At 53.3% G+C, this 20,157-nt stretch overlaps 1 protein-coding gene across 7 annotated transcripts in view; it reads left to right on the top strand.

The window, feature by feature from the left end:
* Positions 1-20,157, top strand: part of EPHB2 (EPH receptor B2) — a 203,964-nt gene that overhangs the window by 154,346 nt on the left and 29,461 nt on the right. For all 7 annotated transcript variants that reach the window (XM_035308091.3, XM_035308092.3, XM_035308093.3 and 4 more), the window contains exons 4-5: positions 892-1,047; positions 2,740-3,075. In XM_035308091.3, coding sequence (XP_035163982.1) covers positions 892-1,047; positions 2,740-3,075 — 492 coding nt within the window. The remainder of the gene's footprint in view (positions 1-891; positions 1,048-2,739; positions 3,076-20,157) is intronic.

Consider the following 20,157-nt stretch of genomic DNA (forward strand, 5'->3'; position numbering starts at 1 on the left):
TTATAAGCCCTAACCTCCTGCTCAGAGCGCAGTGGATGTAGATCCCTTATCAGGGATGATGGCCACAGCCCATGAGAGGATCCAAATGCAGGCCAAGTGCAAATGCTGGCTGAGTGCAAACAGTGCCCTCCTTAGGCTGGCCCTGGTAATGCAGGCTCCTTTTATTAATATTTTAGTACATTAGATACCAACTATAACAGCTACCATTCATTGGGCACCTGTGCAAGGCCTTGTGCCATGTGCCTTACGCTCATTCAGGATACTCACAATGGCCCTGCAGAGATGGGCCTTAGAATCCTAATTTTACAAATAAGAAAACTGAGTCTCAGAGTAGCTAAGCTGCTTGTCTGGGGCTGCACAGCTGATAAAAGACCTAGCCAGTACTTAAAGCCAATTCCGTCTGATTCCAAAGTAGCGTTCTCTTCTGTTCTACCACGTCACTTCTCTACACTGCCCTAGGACTCTTCTTCTGCCGTGTAATCATCTTGATGGTCTGCAACCCAGGAATCTAGTTATAAGAATCAGGGCCCAGTCTGACATCAGTAAGCAAGACGGGGCCCATGCACACTGCCCCAGACCTCTTCACATATGCCTCCTACCCAGTCAGGATTGATTCTATAGACCGTGAGACAGCCAAGCTGTGACAGGCGAGGAAAGATTGCTGGGAGCCCCAGACAGCTCAGGGACAAGAAACTAGGTAGTCCCAACAGAACTAGAACTCCCACATTGGGACCTGGTGACTTCAAACACTTCAAGAGCTGGGATCTTCCAGCAATGGTGCTTCGTTGCCATTCTGTGAGGCCATGTGGCCCCTCCGTGAGGCTGCATGGCGTGTGGCCTCTCTGAGTCTTCATGCGGTTTCCTGGTGACTCTCCTTGTCTTCTCTCCCAGGTTGCCCATCTGGAACTTTCAAGGCCAACCAAGGGGACGAGGCCTGTACCCACTGCCCCATCAACAGCCGCACCACTTCCGAAGGGGCCACCAACTGTGTCTGCCGCAATGGCTACTACAGAGCAGACCTGGACCCCCTGGACATGCCCTGCACCAGTAAGTCCTGCGGCCCCTCGAGGGTAATGACCGAGTCCCAGGTCTCCCTGTAGAACAGCTCAGAGCAAGGGTTGGGTGCCGTCTGGTTATAGCCAGCCTTTTCCTGGTGGGAAGAGAAATGGAAAAGTTCTCAAGAAAGGAGCATCCTGGGGTGGTCGTGCTCCCACCACGACGACACCACCGTGCGGGCGCCTGGCTCCTTACCCCCTTCTGCTGAGTCACATGGAAGATAAAGTCAAGGTCTGGATTCACAAAGGGACAGGGGATGGGAGGCTTGGCAGGAGATGAACCAACACAGGTGGTGTCTGTGGCAGAAAACGCTGCCCAGTGTTCTAACCTGGAAGTGGCTGCCTGAATCACAGCCCAAGGTCTGCTAGGACGGGCTGCCTAGGAGCGTAGCGTTGCAACCCCTATATCTGTCAGGGATGGCATTCAGCTGTAACAGAGCTGACCCTGGTGGCTGAAACTGTACAGATTTATTCTCTCACCAAAAAGGAGCCCAAGGCAGGCAGTCCTGGGACAGTACAGTCAATCCATGATGGCCTTCGGGGCCTGGCTCTTTCTGCCATTCAGAGTGTATGGTTTCTATATTATTTTTTGTTTTTTTCTTTTTTGAGACAGGGCCTCACTCTGTCGCCCAGGCTGGAGTACAGTGGCATAATGTTAGCTCACTGCAGCCTCGACCTCCTGGGCTTAGGTGCCCTCACCCTTCTGCCCTCAGCCCCCTGAGTACCTGGGATTACAGGTGTACACCACCACATCCGGCCAATTTTTCTAATTTGTTTGTAGAGACAGGGTCTTACTATCTTGCCAAGGCTCTTCCCACACCCTCCCAAAGTACTGGGGTTACAGGCGTGAGCCACTTGAGTTTCTGTTCTTAAGGTCACTTCATAGTTCAACATAGCTGCTGAAGTCCCAGCCGTCACACACATTTTAGGCAGCAGAAAGGGGGAAAGGCCAAAGGGACACGCCATAGCTGTCAAAACTTCTGCTCTGTATCAGTAGCAAGCACTAAACATAGGAGGCTGGGAAACGCTGTTTTTTTCCTTTTATTGAGATGGAGGTTTTTTTGCTCTTATTACCCAGGCCAGAGTGCAATGGTGCAGTCTCGGCTCACCGCAACCTCTGACTTCCGGTTTCAAGTGATTCTCCTACCTTGGCCTCCCGAGTAGCTGGGATTATAGGCATGAGCCACCATACCTGGCTAATTTTGTAATTTTTTTTTTTAGTAGAGACGGGGTTTCTCCATATTGGTCAGGCTGGTCTGGAACTCCCGACCTCAGGTGACCCACCCGCCTCGGCCTCCCAAACTGCTGGGATTACAGGCATGGGCCACTGCACCTGACCAGAAATTCTGTCTTTAAGCTGGATGTATGGCCACCATGAATGAAGCTGGGCTGTTCTGAGGAAGAAGGAGAAAATAGATACTGGGCAGGTAGAATCCCAAACGCAAAAATACTATCCTCAGTAACAAACACTGAGCAGGTTGCAACCCAGAGGGAAAGGTTTGAGCAGATGTACAGCAGGCTAAGTTATATTCTAGAAGCATCTCTCTGGTGGGGAGACAGGAGAAGGAGTTTAAGGAAGTCCTTTCAGAGGCCTGGGCTGGAGCCAGCGCAGTGGGGAGAGTGGTCATGTGCAGAATAGCAGCCCCTGAGCCCCCCACTGACCAGCCCGTCTCTCCTGCCCCAGCCATCCCCTCGGCACCCCAGGCTGTGATTTCCAGCGTGAATGAGACCTCCCTCATGCTGGAGTGGACCCCTCCCCGTGACTCCGGAGGCCGAGAGGACCTCGTCTACAACATCATCTGCAAGAGCTGCGGCTCAGGCAGGGGCGCCTGCACCCGCTGTGGGGACAACGTGCAGTATGCCCCGCGCCAGCTGGGCCTGACCGAGCCACGCATTTACATCAGTGACCTGCTGGCCCACACCCAATACACCTTCGAGATCCAGGCCGTGAATGGCGTTACTGACCAGAGCCCCTTCTCGCCTCAGTTCGCCTCTGTGAACATCACCACCAACCAGGCAGGTAAGCGCTTCCGACGTGGGCCAGGGGAGCGCCTATCGTGCCGGGCCGGGGCGTGTCCCTCAGTCTTCACAAAAGACTCCTTCACATCTGTGGAGCGATTTCTTCTTTCCAAAGGCTTCTCATGGGATCCGTCCACCCGGGAGAGTCAGCGCTGGCTTTTCATTGTAGTGGTGTTAATAATAATTGCTCCCCTTTGTCAAGTGCATATTATTGAAGGTAAAAGTTAAGCTTCTGTCACAAAAAGATCCAACACTAGGTGCCTTAAAGAACGCAGAAAGTATTTCTCTCTTGTGGGAGAAGCCAGAGGTGAGCAGTCCACATTAGCAGGGTGGCTCCGATCCACTCAGACACTCAGGGACCCAGGTTATTTCCGTGGCGTTTCCCCGTGACCCCTGCTCCTTGCCTGCATGATCCAAGCTGAGTCTCAGGCGTGACTGCACGAAAAGAGGGAAGACCCAGGGCAGCAGTAATGTTTTAAGCAAGGTAGGTAGAGGTAGCATCTTTCTCTTCTGCACGCATTCCATGGGCAAGGCCTCAGTCTCATGGCCTCCCGGAGCCCCAGGAGAGCCGGAGATGCCATCTCTTGCAGCCTAATTCAAACTTTGATCACAAGTGCCTTCTGTGACCCTCAGCCCACTCCAGTCTAACTCCAGAAAACTCTCCTCAAGCTCACCTTTAGTAACCCTTTCTGTGGCCACATGTCATCCTCCACCCCCCGCTCACTCTTCCTTCCTTCACAGCAAAAAAGTAAGTTGCCGAACACGCCAGGATCCCCTCCACCCCATCCTCTCTCTAATCCTCACTCCACTTGGGCTTCTGGCCTCACACCTCTCTGCCAGGACTGCTGTCCTCAGGGTCATGTGAGGCTAGGTCCCAGAGATGCTTCCCAGCCTCATCCCCCACCTGAGGTCCACATGAGATTATTGAGGACATTATGCCACCTGTGGGTAGAAGAGCTCATGGTTGGCATTGTGAGTGTGCCCCTCAGTCATTCACTCAACAGCCTTTGCCAAACTCCTGCAGTAAGCATGGTCAGGGCCATGTCCATGGAAGACCTGAGGGAGGCCAGGCTGCAGGAGGGAAAGTGAGTGGGTTCTCCAGCTCATCTTTCTGATGTATGGTGGAGCCCAAATCATAAGCATACAGGGATCCAGATGTGGAAGTCCAAGCTCAGGAAGTCTTCCTGGAGGAGGTGGAATTTGACTTGCAATTTGAAGGACCAGTTAATTTTTTTTAAGAGACGGAGTCTTGCTATGTTGCCCAGGCTCATCTTGAACTCCTGGCCTCAAGTGACCCTCCTGCCTCAGCCTCCCAAAGTGCTGGGATTACAAACAAGAGCCACTGCACCCAGCCAGTAGAATGTTGAAGGGAACAATAGAAAAAAGTGAAATTCAGAAGGGAGGAAGGCCATGCCAAGGACACAGAAAGACAGAGGGCAACTGGCCGAGTGCAGTGGCTCACGCCTGTAATCCCAGCACTTTGGGAGGCTGACGCAGGCAGATCACCTGAGGTCAGGAGTTCGAGACCAGCCTGGCCAACATGTTGAAACTCCATCTCTACTAAAAATACAAAAATTAGCCGGGCATCATGGCAGGCATCTGTAATCCCAGCTACTTAGGAGGTTGAGGCAGGAGAATCGCTCGAACCCAGGAGGTGAAGGCTGCAGTGAGACGAGATCACGCCATTGTACTCCAACCAGAGTGACAAGAGAGAAACTCTGTCTTAAAAAAGAGAGAGAGAGGGCAACTGACTCCACGTGGTTGAGGGGTGCTTTCCATGCATGACCTCACTGCATCCCTGTGACCTCCCTGAGAAGGAGGCATCCATGTCCCCATTTCACAGATGACATTCAGACAAGTTGAGTCCCAAACCAGGAAGAGTGAGAGGCAGAAACTGAGTAGGTCTGACAGACTCCAGTGGTTGGGCAAAGTCCTGGATGTGTCCACGGCACCTTGAGCTTGACTGTGGGTCTGATTGTGCATGTGAGTCTGGGTATTTGTGAGTGTGCTGTCATATGTGTTTGGTGACCGTGTGTTTACAATGCATATGACTGTGGCCATGTGGCTCTTGTATACATGCATTGTGAGCATGCATGTGTCTCAAGCTGAGGGGCCTTAGGGACAGGGGTGGGGGGCTGTGTGTTTGAGCATGAGTTTGTACATCGGAATGTGGCTCTGCCTGTCTGTGTGTTTGTGTCTGAGGAGTGTAATTTGGTTTGGGAATGTTTGCGGTGTTGCTGTGGCTGAAAGAGCATGTTTGTGAGTGACTGCCTACAGTTCCTGTGGGGCTCTGGGTCCATTTAAGCCCGACTCAGATTGGGGTCCAGAGGGAGCTGACTCAAAGCAGACAATCTGAGAAAACCCTCAAAAGCCAGCCAGGCACGGTGGCTCACACCTGTCATCCCACCCCTTTAGGAGGCCAAGGCGGGCAGATCACCTGAAGTCAGGAGTTCAAGACCAGCCTGGCCAACATGATGAAGCCCCGTCTCCACTAAAAATACAAAAATTAGCCAGGCATGATGGTAGACACCTGTAATCCCAGCTACTCAGGAGGCTGAGACAGGGGAATCACTTGAACCAGGGAGGCAGAGATTGCAATGAGCCAAGATCGTACCACTGAACTCCAGCCTGGGCAACAAAGCAAGACTCCCAGCTCAAGGAAAAAAAAATCCAGCAAGTGATAGAAAAGATCCCTAACAGATGAGAAAGCCTCAGCTGTGTGTCTCTCTGGCTTGGCAAAGCTCCGAGCTGGAGAAACCCAGGCCCCCAATGGGGTTAGAGGAAAGAGAACTCTTTCTAACTGGCAGAAGCCAGAAGGAAGCTCCTGGAGCCCTTTCCGTGGTTGCAGGGACCTCTCCTGCGTCCATTTGGGAGCTCTGCAAGTGGAACTGCCTATCCGAGAAGCCTCAGCTTATTAGTAGCTAGGAGTGGGTCTGGGCTGCTGGGATGGAGCCTGCTGTCTGCCGCTAGATGTGTCCAGGAGCAGGGCAGAGCCTGGAAATGAGGGTTTCCAGGGAACAGGCACACAGGGAGAGCCCTCAGGATTGAAAGACAGAGAAGCAATAAGAAGCAAGCACTGGATCATGAGCAGAGACCTAGGCTTGGCTTTGCCATTCCTTTGCTGCATGACATTAGCAAATGAACAGCATTCATTTAGTCAGTGTATGGGTCAGCTACTCCTGCAATAACACTGTGTAACAAAATCACCCACCACTCGATAGTTTATACAATAAACATTTATGTTCTCACTCACTAGTGTGTGGGTCAACTGAGGTTTGATGAATCTTGGCCACGCTCTCTGTGCTGGGCAGGACTCCAGAATGTGAATTGGGTTCAGCATGTTTCGTGTGACTTCTCGTTCTCCTTGGACTGGCAGCCACCCCAGGCTTGTTTCTCTCAAGGTGAAGTGTAGGAGCCTGGAGGGAGCCAACCATATCCCATTGGCCAAAACAAGTTCCACGGCCAAGCCCAGCATCAGTGGGATGGGGAAGTATGCCCTGCCCACAGTGAGTGGGCCCTGCAGAGTTAATTGGCAAAGGATGTGGATACTTAATCCTATCACAGAAAAGGAAGAACTGGGGTCATTGGTTTCATCTACCACGAACATCAAAAATACTTCCTCCCTCTGAGGCCTCAGTTTCCCACCTTGTACATAAGAACTATAAGGGAACACAGGTACCGGAACCCAGATTTCTCTCTACCCAAGTCCTGCTGAATTGAAACCCCCGGCAAAGACACTGGCAATGTGCATTGTTAACAAGTGACCCAGGTGTTTTTAACCATTGGACAAATTTGGGAAACTCAGGTCTGAGTGAGTCTAAACCCCTGGAAGCCCTCGACGCCCTGAGGCTTTTGGAATTGTAACAAGTCTTTCCCCCTCCTCTTGATTCTAAGCCCCTTGGCAAGCCCCTTCTCTTACAGCTGCTCAAAGCCCAGTGGGGGCCATGTAACCACACCACACCCTCACCACATCATCCCCCTTTGCCAGATGAGGAAACTGAAGCCCAGGGAGGTGGAGTCATTTATGCAAGGTCCCACTACTTAAGTGACCTCTACTAATATTTAAACCCAGGACCATGTAACTCCAAGTCTACACTGTTCTCCAGTGTCGTGTAGACAGAGTATCTGCCCTTGCGGATGTATGTCCTAGTTGGAAAAGTGAGACACAGATACACAGTCTACATACAAGATGATGTGGATGAGGACCCAAGAGGTGCTGGGGGAGATGAGGGAGATCACAGGCAGGAGAAGTCATCCTCCTAGGGAATGGGCAAAGGGTGTGTCCTGGAAGACTTCCTGGAAGAGGAGGCATTTGAGCTTGACTTTGAAGAATGGAGAGGCATCTAGCAAGCAGAGATGGAATCATGCAGGGAGGAAGATGGCCTGGGGGAGGGAAGCGCAGGAGGCAACCAGAGGGAGGAGTCCTCTTCCTGTTCCTCCTAAGCGTCATGTTCCCCTGACCCAGAATCTTGGCACATGCTGTTCCCTCTGCCTGGAAAGGCTTTCTTATCCCATTCTTCCTTCAGACCTCAGCTCATTTTACTGACCTTCCTGACTTGGTCAGACACGTCCCTCCCCAGCCCCAGCACCATGGCCTTCTGGTTCCCGTGGTTGAAATTTTAGCCTTGTACCATTGGTCATTTGTTCTTACTCATTTCTCCCACCATCAGCACCATGGTTTTCCCAGCATCTAGAGGGGGATACACCACAGCAAACGTTCAGCGAACATTTGCAGAAGGGCTCGGAGAAGCATGGAGTGAGGCAGGATGTGGAGAGGTGCAGTAAGGCTGGGAAACAAGGCTGGGGACTTGATTTCCAGACAGATGCATTCAGTGGTCGGTTTTAAGCAGACCCTAAAATTCAGTATATAAATATCTAGCTCATTGCCTTAAAAGGAAAAAGTATTTCTTTTGGGCAAGTGACTGGGCCTTACTCGAAATCCCTTGGCATTCACCAGGGCCAGAACTGTCTTCTGACTTCATAAAGCCATCGTGCCGCCTTCGGACCACACTCTCCTTTCCAGAACGCCCTTCTGCCTCTTATTCATGAGTTGGGCTCATGGCCCCGAGGAAAGAGGCTGGGCTGGGCTGGAGGGATCTGGAAACAGGGGTTGGGAGAGGTCATGCCCTGTACCCAGGCGCACCCTGCTGGCCAGTGGCAGACCCGAGTCAACCCGGCTGTTCAGAGTGAGCCATGCCACCCTCCTGCCTCTCCACACCCACAAACAAGACCACAGCAGAGAGGGGTGGGAGGGAGGGACAGAGGCTGAGCCTTAGGGTGGGCAGTCGGAAGAGAGCTTCTCTGAGGAGGTGGCATTTAAGCAGAGATCCGAATGACAAGCAGAGACAGCCCTGCAGACCTGGGGGCTGGGAAGTGCAGCATTTCACCGATGCAGGGCTCATATCCAGCACCCTTGGCCACTCTCCAGGGCTGCCCCGGACACAGCCTAAGCCCTTTCAGGATCTCACCCTGAGCAAGCCCAGAACACCCCCACCTCTGCCAGGTTCCAGAGGTAGTGGGAAGGGTCTGTGCTTTGGAATTGGGCAGCCGAACCTGGCTTTGAGTCAAGCCTGGCTGCTCACCAGCATGCACCCTTGGACAAGTCACCCCGCTTATGTCTGATTGCATCTCCCTCATGGACACCTTCACCCCTCCTTACAGGAGGATTTCAACTGTGAGGATTTCAGCTAAGCTATGCAAGGTGCCTTCCAGGTTGCTGGCACAGGTAGTAGGCACCCAAAACACAGAGATAATTCTCTATTCACTCTAATCCCCAAAATGGCTCACATTTGTCCAGTGCTTGCTGCATGCCAGGCACAGTGCTAAGTCCTTACCACTGAATCCTCACGACGATACGAGGCAGGTCCTGTTGTCATCCTGTTTTATAGATGAAAGGAAAGCGGGAAGGAAGCTCCTGGAGTTCTTTCCCTGGTTGCAGGGACCTCTCCTGCATCCATTTGGGAGCTCTGCAGGTGGAACTGCCTACCCGAGAAGCCTCAGCTTATTAGTAGCTAGGAGTGGGTCTGGGCTGCTGGAATGGAGCCTTCTGTCTGCAGCTCGATGTGTCCAGGAGCAGGGCAGAGCGTGGAAGTGAGGGGTTTCCAGGGAACAGGCACACAGGGAGAGCCCTCAGGATTGAAAGACAGAGAAGCAATGAGAAACAAGCACCAGATCAGCTCACCCAGTGCACTGGGTACTCCACTCACCCAGGCCACGAAGTCACAGAGCCTGAATAATTAATTGTGCCTCTGCATCCTCAGGGATGATGTTGCCAGACCCACGCCTTCTACAGACATGAGATGGGGGAGATGTCCATATGAGCCATCCATACTACAGCCTGGCTGGGCGCCCTCAGCCTTTGAGGCCCCCTGGAATGAACAGTGGGCCAATCACTTAGGAAGCTCTCCCATCCGCATATCCTAGGAGCTCATGTTGGAGAAAGGGCGTCAGAGCTGGGCCTGACAAACTCGGCCTCCATCCCACATGGCCCATTCCAAGCTGTGTAGCCAGGTTGTAAGACCTCATTTTATCTGGACACGGTGGCTCACACCTGTAATCTCAGCACTTTAGAAGGCCAAGGCAGGAAGATCACGAGGTCAGGAGTTCCAGACCAGCCTGGCCAACATGGTGAAACCCCATGTCTACTAAAAATTTTTTCAAAAGAGCCAGGTATGGTGGCAGGCACTCAGTACCTCAGTAATCCCAGGTACTCAGGAGATGGAGGCAGGAGAATTGCTTGAACCCGGGAGGCGGAGGTTGCAATGAGCCGAGATCTCACCACTGCACTCCGGCCTGGGTGACAACGCTAGACTCCGACTGCAGGGTGGGGTGGAAGAGGAAGACTGCATTTCTTTGAGCCTCGGTTCCATCACCTACAAGATGGGCATTTATCTATCATCAACAAGAATGACATTAACAAGAATGTGGACAGCACCTGGCACATAGATGGACAGTGCATGGCAGCGAGGCTTAGTCCCCTATTGCTGCCAGAACAAAATACCACAAACCCAGCAACTTAACACAAAACATATTTATTATCTTATCATGCTGCAAGTTCAGAAGTCTAGCGTGGATCTCATCAAGCTAAAGGCAGCATTGGCATGGACGTGTCCTTTCTGACGGTGCTAAGGGACAATCCGTTTTCTTGCTTAGAGGGGTTGTTAGCAGAATTCGGTTCCATGTGGCTATAGGAGTGAGGTCTCTCTCCCCTTGCTGACCATCAGCTGGGGACTGCCTGAGCTCCTCAAGGCCTCTCTTGGGTCCTTCCACAAACCCTGATATCTCTGAAGCAGCAGCAGGCCATCAGGTTCTTCTCACTCTCCAACTCATTGGTTCTTGGACTCTGCTGGGAAAGGTTCTCTTCTTGTAAGCACTCACAAGATGAAGTTCAAGCTACCTGGATAATCCAGGAAAATCTCCCCATCTCAGGGGTCATCACTTTCATCATACCTGCAAAGTCCCTTTTGTCATGTAAGGTAATGTATTCACAGATCTGGGGGATCAAGACGTGAACATCTTTGGGGGTCATTAGTCTGCCTATCACAGAAGTTAAACCTACATCAGATTAAAACTCAGCAGCACTGGCAGAGGCCTTGGAGTTCACCCAGGGCAAACACCTCCCTTTAGAAGAAAATCTGAGGCCCACACAGGTTCCTCAGTGGCTACCCAAGATCCCACAGCAGGTTCCCAACACCCCGGCCAGGTCTCTGTGACACCACTCCACATGGCGTTGTCATGGAAAGACTTTCAACTCTCCAAAGCCTTTTCTGCCACTCGTGTTCTCTGATCCTCCCGCCCTGCTGTGGGGCAAGCACACAACGGCTCAGCCTCCAGAACTAGCAGGAACATGTACTCACCTACTTCTCTCCCTGGGGGACCAAGAGGATCAGAGGAAAATGGGCCAGCAGAGCCCCCGGTGAGCTCATGCCTGGGACCACGAGGTTCGAGAGGGAGACAGAGGGAGAGGGCACTTCCCTCCCTGAGCCGAGCCCTCTGCACGCGTCTTCCTCTTTGATCCTCCCAAGCATTCTGCAGGGAGGGCATTGCTGACCTAGAGTATCATCTAAGATTGGTTTGGGCTGCATATTCCAGAAAAATAACAGATAGCCACTGCCACAGTGATCGCACTGATCGTGCTGGTCAACAGTCAGCCATTAACCACAACCCGACAGCGTGGAACAAGAAGCACGGAGCTAGCTCGGGAGGCTCAGGGTTGGCTGGACGGCGACTCTGGTCTTGGCACGGTGCAGTCTTAGGTTTGTAGTTCATCTGCTCCGGGTCACTTGGCAGCTCTTCAGGTTTTGTCAGGGCTCTAGTGCATGTTTGGGGGTTGATTGCTGTCCACTGGTCTAGAGTGGACCTGGTGGGGACAACGAGAGCAACAGCTCTGCTCCAACGTGTCTCCTTCTCCAGCAGGTCCGCCCGTGCATGTTTTCCCATGGCAGTCCACAGGGAACCAAGGCAGCAGGCAGACACTCACAGGGGCTTTTGCAAGCCTCTGCTTATATCGTGTTGGCTTCTATCCCACTGGCCACCGCAAGTCACGTGGCCAAGCCCAGAGTCAGAGAGAGAGAACCACAGTTACAGAGCAAAGAGTGTAGATACAAGGGGGAACAGGGGGGATTAATACAACCAGTCTAACAGAGTGGCCTAAGGGGAGGTTTCTTTTCCTGATGCGTGAAGCATGTCAGAAGATAGGAGTACAGCAACTCCGTGGAGCCATCAGAGATTCAAACTCCTCAGCACACAGCTTCATGTCCTCATGGACCAAAACGGCTGCAAGATCTCCAGCTATCACATCCATGTCTCAGGTTGCAGTGGAAGGCATAAGGGTAGGGCCCTCCCTTTTAAGGGAACTTCCTAGAAGTCCCACACATGCTTCAGTTTATATCTCATGGCCACTCTCACATGGCCACTTCTAGCTGCCAGCGAGGTTGGGAAAATGTCTTCTTTTATTTGAGCACAGTGTACCTAGCTAAGAACCAGGATTTTGTTAATTTGAGAAAGAGAGAATGGATAGCTGATAGGCAATGAGTAGTGTCTGCTACATCCCATTTTACAGGGAAGGAACCTAGGCTCAGAGAGGTAACTTGCCTGCAGTCACACAGTGGCCTAGGGGTAGAAGAGCCAGCGCCTGAACCCTGAACACCACCTTTTCTCACCTTCACGCCACCACTATTCCAGAGCACGCAGCTACTCATGGTGCCACTAGAGAATCTGAGCAGCCCAGATAGCTGCATGTAGCTACATCATCCCCTGGCCCCTTAATCTGGGCCAAGTCCTGTGCTAATCACTTTACAAGCAGGTCTTCATTTAACCTTTGCTGCCCATTCTACAGAGGAGAAACTGAGGCACAGGAGGTGGAGGTAGGCTGCCCAGACTACCTGCTTTGAGGCCCCCGGGCTCTTAGCATCTTGCTAGTCCAGGTGCTGCAGTAGGACTGTCCCACCAGGAAGCCAAAGGTGAGATCAAGACGATTCCACAACCCACTAGGAGGTGGGGGATTGGATGTTTCCCCAGCACAGAGCCCAGGGCCACACCTCAGCCACTCATAGGCTACTCATGGGCAGGGCCGGGTAAGCAGGGGTAGAAGAAAGCAGCCTGGGCTGTAGAGTCAGACAGACCTGGGTCTGCCTGTGGAATCGGGGATCCTGTTGGTCTCTTTCTTTTCTCATTGGTAGAAAGGGAGTGATGAACCTACTCCATCTGATTGTGAGGACAGAGCCTGGCACTGGGCAGGCTCTGCTAAATATAAACTGAATCAAGGGGAGAGTGGATGAGCACATGAGCAGCCAACTGCCATGCTAGAGAGGGGCTCTCCTCAAATCCAGGAAAAAGTCAGAAGACTGTCTCCTGGACCCGGTTTTTTGTTTTATTTGGTTTTTATTTTGTTTTATTTTTTCATATGTTTCACAGATTGCTAGTTCCAAAAAAACGTTAATAACTATTATGTAAGAAAAGGTTTCTGAGGCCAGATGAGCCTGGGACCACTGGTTAAACCGAGTTAACTGGGTTTCTCCCCTGCAGGACTTCTCAGAGCCTTAAATTAAACACACGTGCTGTGAGTCTCAGCAAGCAGGGGGGTTACACCTCTGTGTTCCTCAAATTTTCTTAGCCACAGAATACCCAGGGCCACCCCAGCACCAGTTCTCAGCTCTTCCTTTTTCTGTCCCATACAACTCTCTAAGAGGCCCATCCGAAAGAATCAAAGGCCCACTCTCTGGAAGTTTTATTTGCAGAAATTCATCTGTGGGAATTATCATCAGGTCATCCGGAAGGGCAGCCAGATCATCGGGTGTTAACTGCTTTGCTACAGGTTTAAGAGACAAACCCTCAAAAAGCAGCTGTCCCGTGATTAGCTGGGAATTCTGAGAGTCCTGTCCCAAGTAAACTGTCCCTACTGTGGACCCTGGAGAGTACGCATGCAGTGACAAGCAATTGTCATAGAACTGTTGGTGGGCCGGTGGCAAGAGGCCCCACACCACTGCAGCACTTCCCAACTGTGGGTGGGCACAGGGCCTGGGGGAGAGGGGACCTGCCTTCCACTGGCTGCTTGGGAACTACTGCCTGGGGCCATTTTTTTAGGGTCCAGCCCACAAGGTCAGTAGACTCAGGTTCCTGAGGGGGCCAGAAAAGGGGAGAATCTGCCTGGTCCCTGCTTTTCCCTTTCTCCCTCCTTTCCTCCTTCCTTCCTCACTTTCTCCCTTTCTTCCTCCTTCCTTCCTTCCTTTCTTCCTCCAGCAAATATTGGTCATGCACCTACTCCAAGCCACATACTGTTTCAGGCTCTAGGGATAAAGGATTGAATGGGAGACAAGGTCCCTGACCTCAGATTGTGTTGGTGCTATGATGAAAATAATATGGGTATGAGAAAGAGCTACTGGAGGGGAAAGGTAGTCCAGGAGGGCATCTTGGAGGTGGTGACATTTGAGCTGAGATTTCAATGAAGAGGAGGATTTGGTCATGGAAGATGGGGGGCAGGGGGAGGTTTCCAAGCAGAAACACCATAAAGCCAAGGCCCTGAAGCAGAACAGGAAGGTGGCCAGAATGGACAGCTTGGGAGCAAGGGGGCAAGCAGAAGGAGGTGGCAGATGCCAGGCAGGTGGGCCTTGTGGGCCACAGTAGTGAGTAGTGTGTCTGTGTCTTATTCTGGGTGCATTGGGAAGCCTCTGAGGGTCATCCCTGGGAAGTGAAGACATCAGGTAGACATTGAGATCTGCAAGTCTGAGGCTTGGGATGGGGTCTCAGACTGTCTTACACCGAGTGACCTCTCCCCCACTCCCTTTGAGCTTGGGGATCTTCAGACCAGTGAAAGGGTCAGAACTCAGGGCTGTGAGGGGAAGCTGAGCCAGTCCCCAAGCCCACCACCTCTTGCAGCAACCAGGGGCACAGGCTCCTGGCTTCCTATCCTGTCCTGGCATCCTAGTCCCAGAAGACCCTGAGAGACTACCCAACCTCTTCATGCCCTGAGGAGGAAACAGAGGCACACAGAGGGAAGGCTCCTTCCCCAGGTCTCATCCAAGGAAGGGGCTGAACTCCCTCCGGGGCTCGCTGAGGGCGGCAGGGCCCCTGACCACCTGCTCTGGCCAAGCAGACCCCGCCTGGCCAGCCTCCCCCTGCCCCTCTCGGCCACAAGCCTCTTTTGTGCTTACTCCCTGGGGCTCCATCTCCTTGCAGGGGTCACAGGGCCCCGCTGACCCCATCCCCCTGTCGGCGTGCCCGGCTGGTAATTGAAAATACCAGAATTCCCTGATGACCAACTTACAGGGAAACCTGACACCCCAGGGTGGGCGGTGGGCAGTAGGAGGGGTGAGAGAGCATCCAGCTGTTCCCTTTTCTCCACCGTTAATCCTCCTGGATTCCAGGAGAAAGGCCAGCCCTGCTGGCCCCTACTGGCCCGCCTTGATCATCTTCCTGGCAAATGCCGCCTCCTTGCCACGCCAGGGGTTACAGGGCTTATGGGATCAGAGCCCGGGTGAGCTGCCTGTAACCCAAGCCTGCCAGCTAAGCCCGTCAGGCCCAGACCCCCAAGGCTGTGTGGGACCTGCCTCCAGCAGCAGCTGAGCTCCCAGAGCTGGGGCGGGCTGGGTGGGTGGTAGGTGAGTTAGCAGGAACCAGGCGGGGTTAGCTCTGCAGCAGCAGGATGGGAGCTGGACCAGGGTGTCCTCAGGGGCCCTCAGAGGTCCGATGGTTTCCAGACCTCCCTCGTCAGCCAGCATCAGCCACAGCCAGTGGAGGGGAAAGGCTGTGTTGGACCTGAGTGAGCTTGGGTTCGAATCCCAGCTCCACTGCTTGCTGTATGGCTTTGGGCAAGTTACTTCACACTTCCATGCCTCCATGTCCTCATCTGTAAAATGGGCATAACAGTAATACCAGCAATAACGGATGAGTTAACAGATGTGAAGCATGTGGTTTGCTGTTAGCTGTTAGCTGCATGGCCTTTCCCTTTTTCTGGGCACCAGGGGGTATACAGGGGCTATGAGAATGGCAAGCTGAATGACAAGCTTGGTTTAGTTGAGAAGCAGATCACCCACCCCTACTAGTCCTTCTGTGGCTCCCCAGTGCCTCAAGACTGAAAGTTTCACCCCCGCCTTCCTCAGCAGCCTTATCTCTTCCTCTCTTATGGAACTCTTTGTATGGCTGCTCCAAGAGCCTCTGAGCTCCAAGTCCCTGTATGAAGAGTGTAGCCTGGGCAGGTAGGGGGGCAGGCTCAGCAGAAGCCAGGCTGCAGGCAGCAGCATAGCAGGTAGAGCATACTAGACCATGATTCACGCTGCTCTGGGCTCTAGTCCAGCTCTGCCACTACCAGCTGTGTAGCCTTGGATGAGTCACTTTCCTTCTCTGGCCCTGAATCCACTAGTCACCAAAGTGTGGTCCACAGACCAGCAGTGTCAACATCACCTGGGAGTTTTCTAGAAATGCATATTCTCAGGCCCCACCCCAGACCTGTTGAAGTAGAATCTCAGTGGAGGGTGTTGTGGGGAGGCCAGCAATGTGAATTTTAATAAAGTCTCCAGTTATCCTTGTGCCCATTCAACTTCTGAAAGTTCTGTAATCTAAAGGAATATATTCTACCACTGCCCTTTGTTGTTGGGAGGTGAAACTCCAGAGAGTGGTGTGAACAGAGCAGTCCCTGCTGAAGTCCCAGAGAGTGGTGTGAACAGAGCAGCCCTTGCTGAAATCCCAGAAGATGGTTTCAACAGAGCAGTTCTGCTGAAATGCCAGGGAGAGGTATGAATGAGCAGACCCTGCTGAAATCCCAGGGAGAGGTGTAAAAAGAGCAGATGCTGCTGAAATCCTAGAGGATGTGTGAACGGAGCAGCCCTGCTGAAATCCCAGGGGTGGTGTGAACAGAGCAGCTCTGCTGAATTCCAAGGAAGAGGTGTGAACAGAGCAGCCTCTACTGAAATCCCAGGGGGAGGTGTGAACAGAGCAGTTTCTGCTGAAATCCCAGACAGTGGTGTGAATGGAGCAGCCCCTGCTGAAATCCCTGAAGGTGATAGTAACAGAGCAGCTCCTGCTGAAATCCCAGGGAGAGGTGTGAATGGAGCAGACCCTGCTGAAATCCCTGAAGGTGATATGAACAGAGCAGCTCCTGCTGAAATTCCAGGGATGGGTGTGAACAGAGCAGCTCCTGCTGAAATCACAGATGGTGGTGTGAACAGAGCAGCCCCTGTGAAATCCCTGAAGGTGGTGTGAACAGAGCAACCCCTACTGAAATCCCATGCAGTGGTGTGAACAGAAGCCCCTGCTGAAATCCTAGGGGGTGGTGTAAATGGAGCAGCCCCTGCCGAAATCCCAGGGAGAGGTGTGAACAGAGCAGCTCCTGCTGAAATCACAGACAGTGGTGTGAACAGAGCAGCCATGCTGAAATCCTAGAGGGTGGTATAAACGGAACAGCCCCTGCTGAAATCCCAGGGAGAGGTGTGAACAGAGCAGCTCCTGTTGAAATCATAGATGGTGGTGTGAATGGAGCAGCCCCTGCTGGAATCCCAGGGAGAAGTGTGAACAGAGCCATCCCTGCCCTTGTTCAAGGCTTAATCACTTGGGCCAAGTCCTGAAATGGAAGCTTGGACCCCAGAGCTCCATGCCACTTCTGAGTCTTACAGCTTCCCCAGTGCCTAGCATGGTGCCCAGCCTGGGACAGGCATTCATTTAGTTGAAAAACAGTATGTTTCCTCCGTTGAAAAACAGTATGTTTCCTCCCATTAAGCTGTGAGTCCTTGGAAGGCCAGGACCCTGTGAGGTTCCTCTCTGGAGCCCCGACACCCAGCATCATGTCGGCATCGTAGCAACTCCATGAACTGAAGCATTCTTCACCATGTCTCCCTCCTGAGGGGCAACCAGCTCCACACTCAGACCCTCACATGCATTTCCACTGCCTTACTCCAGCGTCCTGGCCAAGTGAGGGTTCCCACTTGACAGGTATGAAAACTGAGGCTCAGCAAGGCTAAGAGTACCTGCTCAAGGCCACATGTGAGCGAGTGGAGGAGCAGGGAGTGGCATGTGGGACTGTCGGACTCCACCCTCAGGGCTCTCCCCACTAGGCTAGACGGCCTTGCTGGGGGCTGGATGGGAGCATACTGGCCTGAGCACAGGGCAGGTCCAGGCATGAAGCAGTAGGTGAGCGAGTACACCTGGCAGCGGTGAAATCCAAATACTCCTCACCCGTCCTTTCGGGCTCTGTGTGTCTGATGTTCCATTGATGTCACACGAGACAGCAGCACCCCCCGAACTCCACCCTTCACACATCGCTCCCCACCTGCTTGGCCAACCCTCTGGGAGACAGATCCAGTATTTCAAGGAGCCCTGGATGCTGCCTCACCCAGCCCCTCGCCCCAGAATTGTCCTCAGGCCCCCAGAGGCAGGGCAGGGCATCGCTCCTGGAATCTCTGGCAGCTGAGTTTCAAGCATTCTCCTGGGCTTCTCAGAGCACCCCCGTGCCACCACACACACGCAGACCCAGTGGTCAGCCCTGCGGGTTGGATCAGAGGGGTTGAGAAGCTGGGGGAGGCAAGGGACTTGGGGTGCTTCCCAGGCCAGCACAAGGGATGAGCCCCCAGATTGGCCCTAGTCTGTGACACTCCAGAAGGGGCCTATTTTGTTGTTTCACTGGGACACCGACCACTGACAGGGCCATGAGAGGAGCAGACAGTCTGGACTTCACAAAGAAGCCGGGCCTCGGGCAGTCCGGGACAGCAGAACACTCAGCTCCTCACAAAGGCAGCTCTGTGGGGAGGGGCGGCACTGGGGCTGCAGGCAGGTGGGAAGTAGGGACTGCTCTGAGGCCCAGAGGAGGTCACAGCTAGGGCAGGATGACTTAGCGCAAGGTCCACCTAAGCTCCTCGCCAGCTGTGTGACCTTGGGGAAGTCACTGTGCCTCTCTGAGCCTCTGATTCCTCTTCTGCAGAGGGCAGATATTGACCCCCATCCCGCATGATCATTTAGAGGGTCAAATGAGATACCGCAGGTCCATGCTCAGTGCACTGTGGCAAGTGACACCCGTGAACACCACAGCACTGACCACAGGCCAGGTGCTACACTGAGCACACAACCAGACCCCTGACCCGAAGAGGCCAAAGGCCCTGGCAGGGCAGGGAGCCGAGCTGAGGGTCAGTCAGTAAAAGGAACAGAGGCTCATCAGGGCCGCGTGGACCAGGGTTTGAGTCCTTCTCGCAGGTGCTGCCACTTCATCTGGAGTGTCTCAGGACAATTTCCCACGGCTCCTTGGGGTACCAGAGGGGAGTCTGGACCTGCCCAGGCCCACACTGCCCCCAGGCCGAGGGCTGCAGGGGAAGGACTGGCAGGGAACAGGGGAGACTCAAGGCCTCAGAGATCTTCCAGCATGGCCTGGGGTGCTGAGGAGGAAGCCAGGTCCAGAGGGGAAGGCAGCTCACCTAGGTCACACAGCCAGTCAACAGCAAGGCAGAGAGGCAGTCTAGGGGCAGAAACAGAGCAGGAAATGAGTGAGTCGGCTCCAGCCTTCAAACCCCACAGTCGATGTGCATGTCCCCTGGGCTCCTACCAGGCCTGCTCCACGCTCACATCCCATGTGGTCAGAGCCCCTGCAGAGCAGGACTCGGGACTGGGAGAAGGGTCAGCCTCCACTTTCCAGCATCCTTATATCGGCTGAGACAGGACATCTGCTTGTCACAGACGCACCCAGGAACAAGGAAAGAATGCAGGAGGTGCTCCCTTCACCCTGGTGAGTCCTCAGCTGCATTCCTGGGACCATGAAAATCTCCGGCCCGGAGAAGCAAGGAGGCTTGCCAGAGCCCCAGCATGGGGTGGGGGGACTACACTGAGAGTCCCTCTCTGGCCAGTCCCACTCTGGAACAAACACTGCTCTGGCAAGATGCAGACCCAGGTCCAAATCCTGGCTCCCCACTGACCGTGCGACCTTAGGAAGCCAAGTGCCACTCAGAACTTCCATGTCTTCACCTGTCAGCAGGGCTGATACACCACTTATCAGCGGTCCACTCAGGAAGCGTGTGTAGAGGGCCGTGGCCGTGTCTACGCAGAGCAGATGCTTCCTGGAGGTTTGCTCCGAGTGAGAAGAAGGCAAAAGACAGCAGGCCAGATGTGTCATAAAGTGAGGAATCAAGAGCCGGCTGCATGCCATGGACCTACCGTAGCACCTTGGGCAGCTCACAGTCCCTCTCTGGACCTCAGTTTCCATGACGGCAAAATAAGGGAATTGGGCCAGGCATAATAGCTCACGCCAGTAATCCCAGCACTTTGGGAGACCAAGGCGGACAGATCATCTGAGTTCAGGAGTTTAAGACCAGCCTGGCCAACATGGTGGAACGCTGTCTCTACTAAAAATACAAAAATTAGCCAGGTGTGGTGGCACACACCTGTAATCCCAGCTATTCAGGAGGCTGAGGCAAGAGAATCGCTTGAACCCAGGAGGCAGAGGTTGCAGTGAGCCGAGATCTTGCCACTGCACTCTAGACAGGGCGACAGAGCAAGACTGCATCTCGAAAAAACAAAAACAAAAATTAACCAGGCATGGTGACACACAGCTGTGGTCCCAGCTACTTGGGAGCCTAAGGTGGGAGGATCATGTGAGCCCAGGAAGTTG

Source organism: Callithrix jacchus, chromosome 7, assembly GCF_049354715.1.
Source record: "Callithrix jacchus isolate 240 chromosome 7, calJac240_pri, whole genome shotgun sequence".
NCBI classification, from domain to species: Eukaryota; Metazoa; Chordata; class Mammalia; order Primates; family Cebidae; genus Callithrix; species Callithrix jacchus.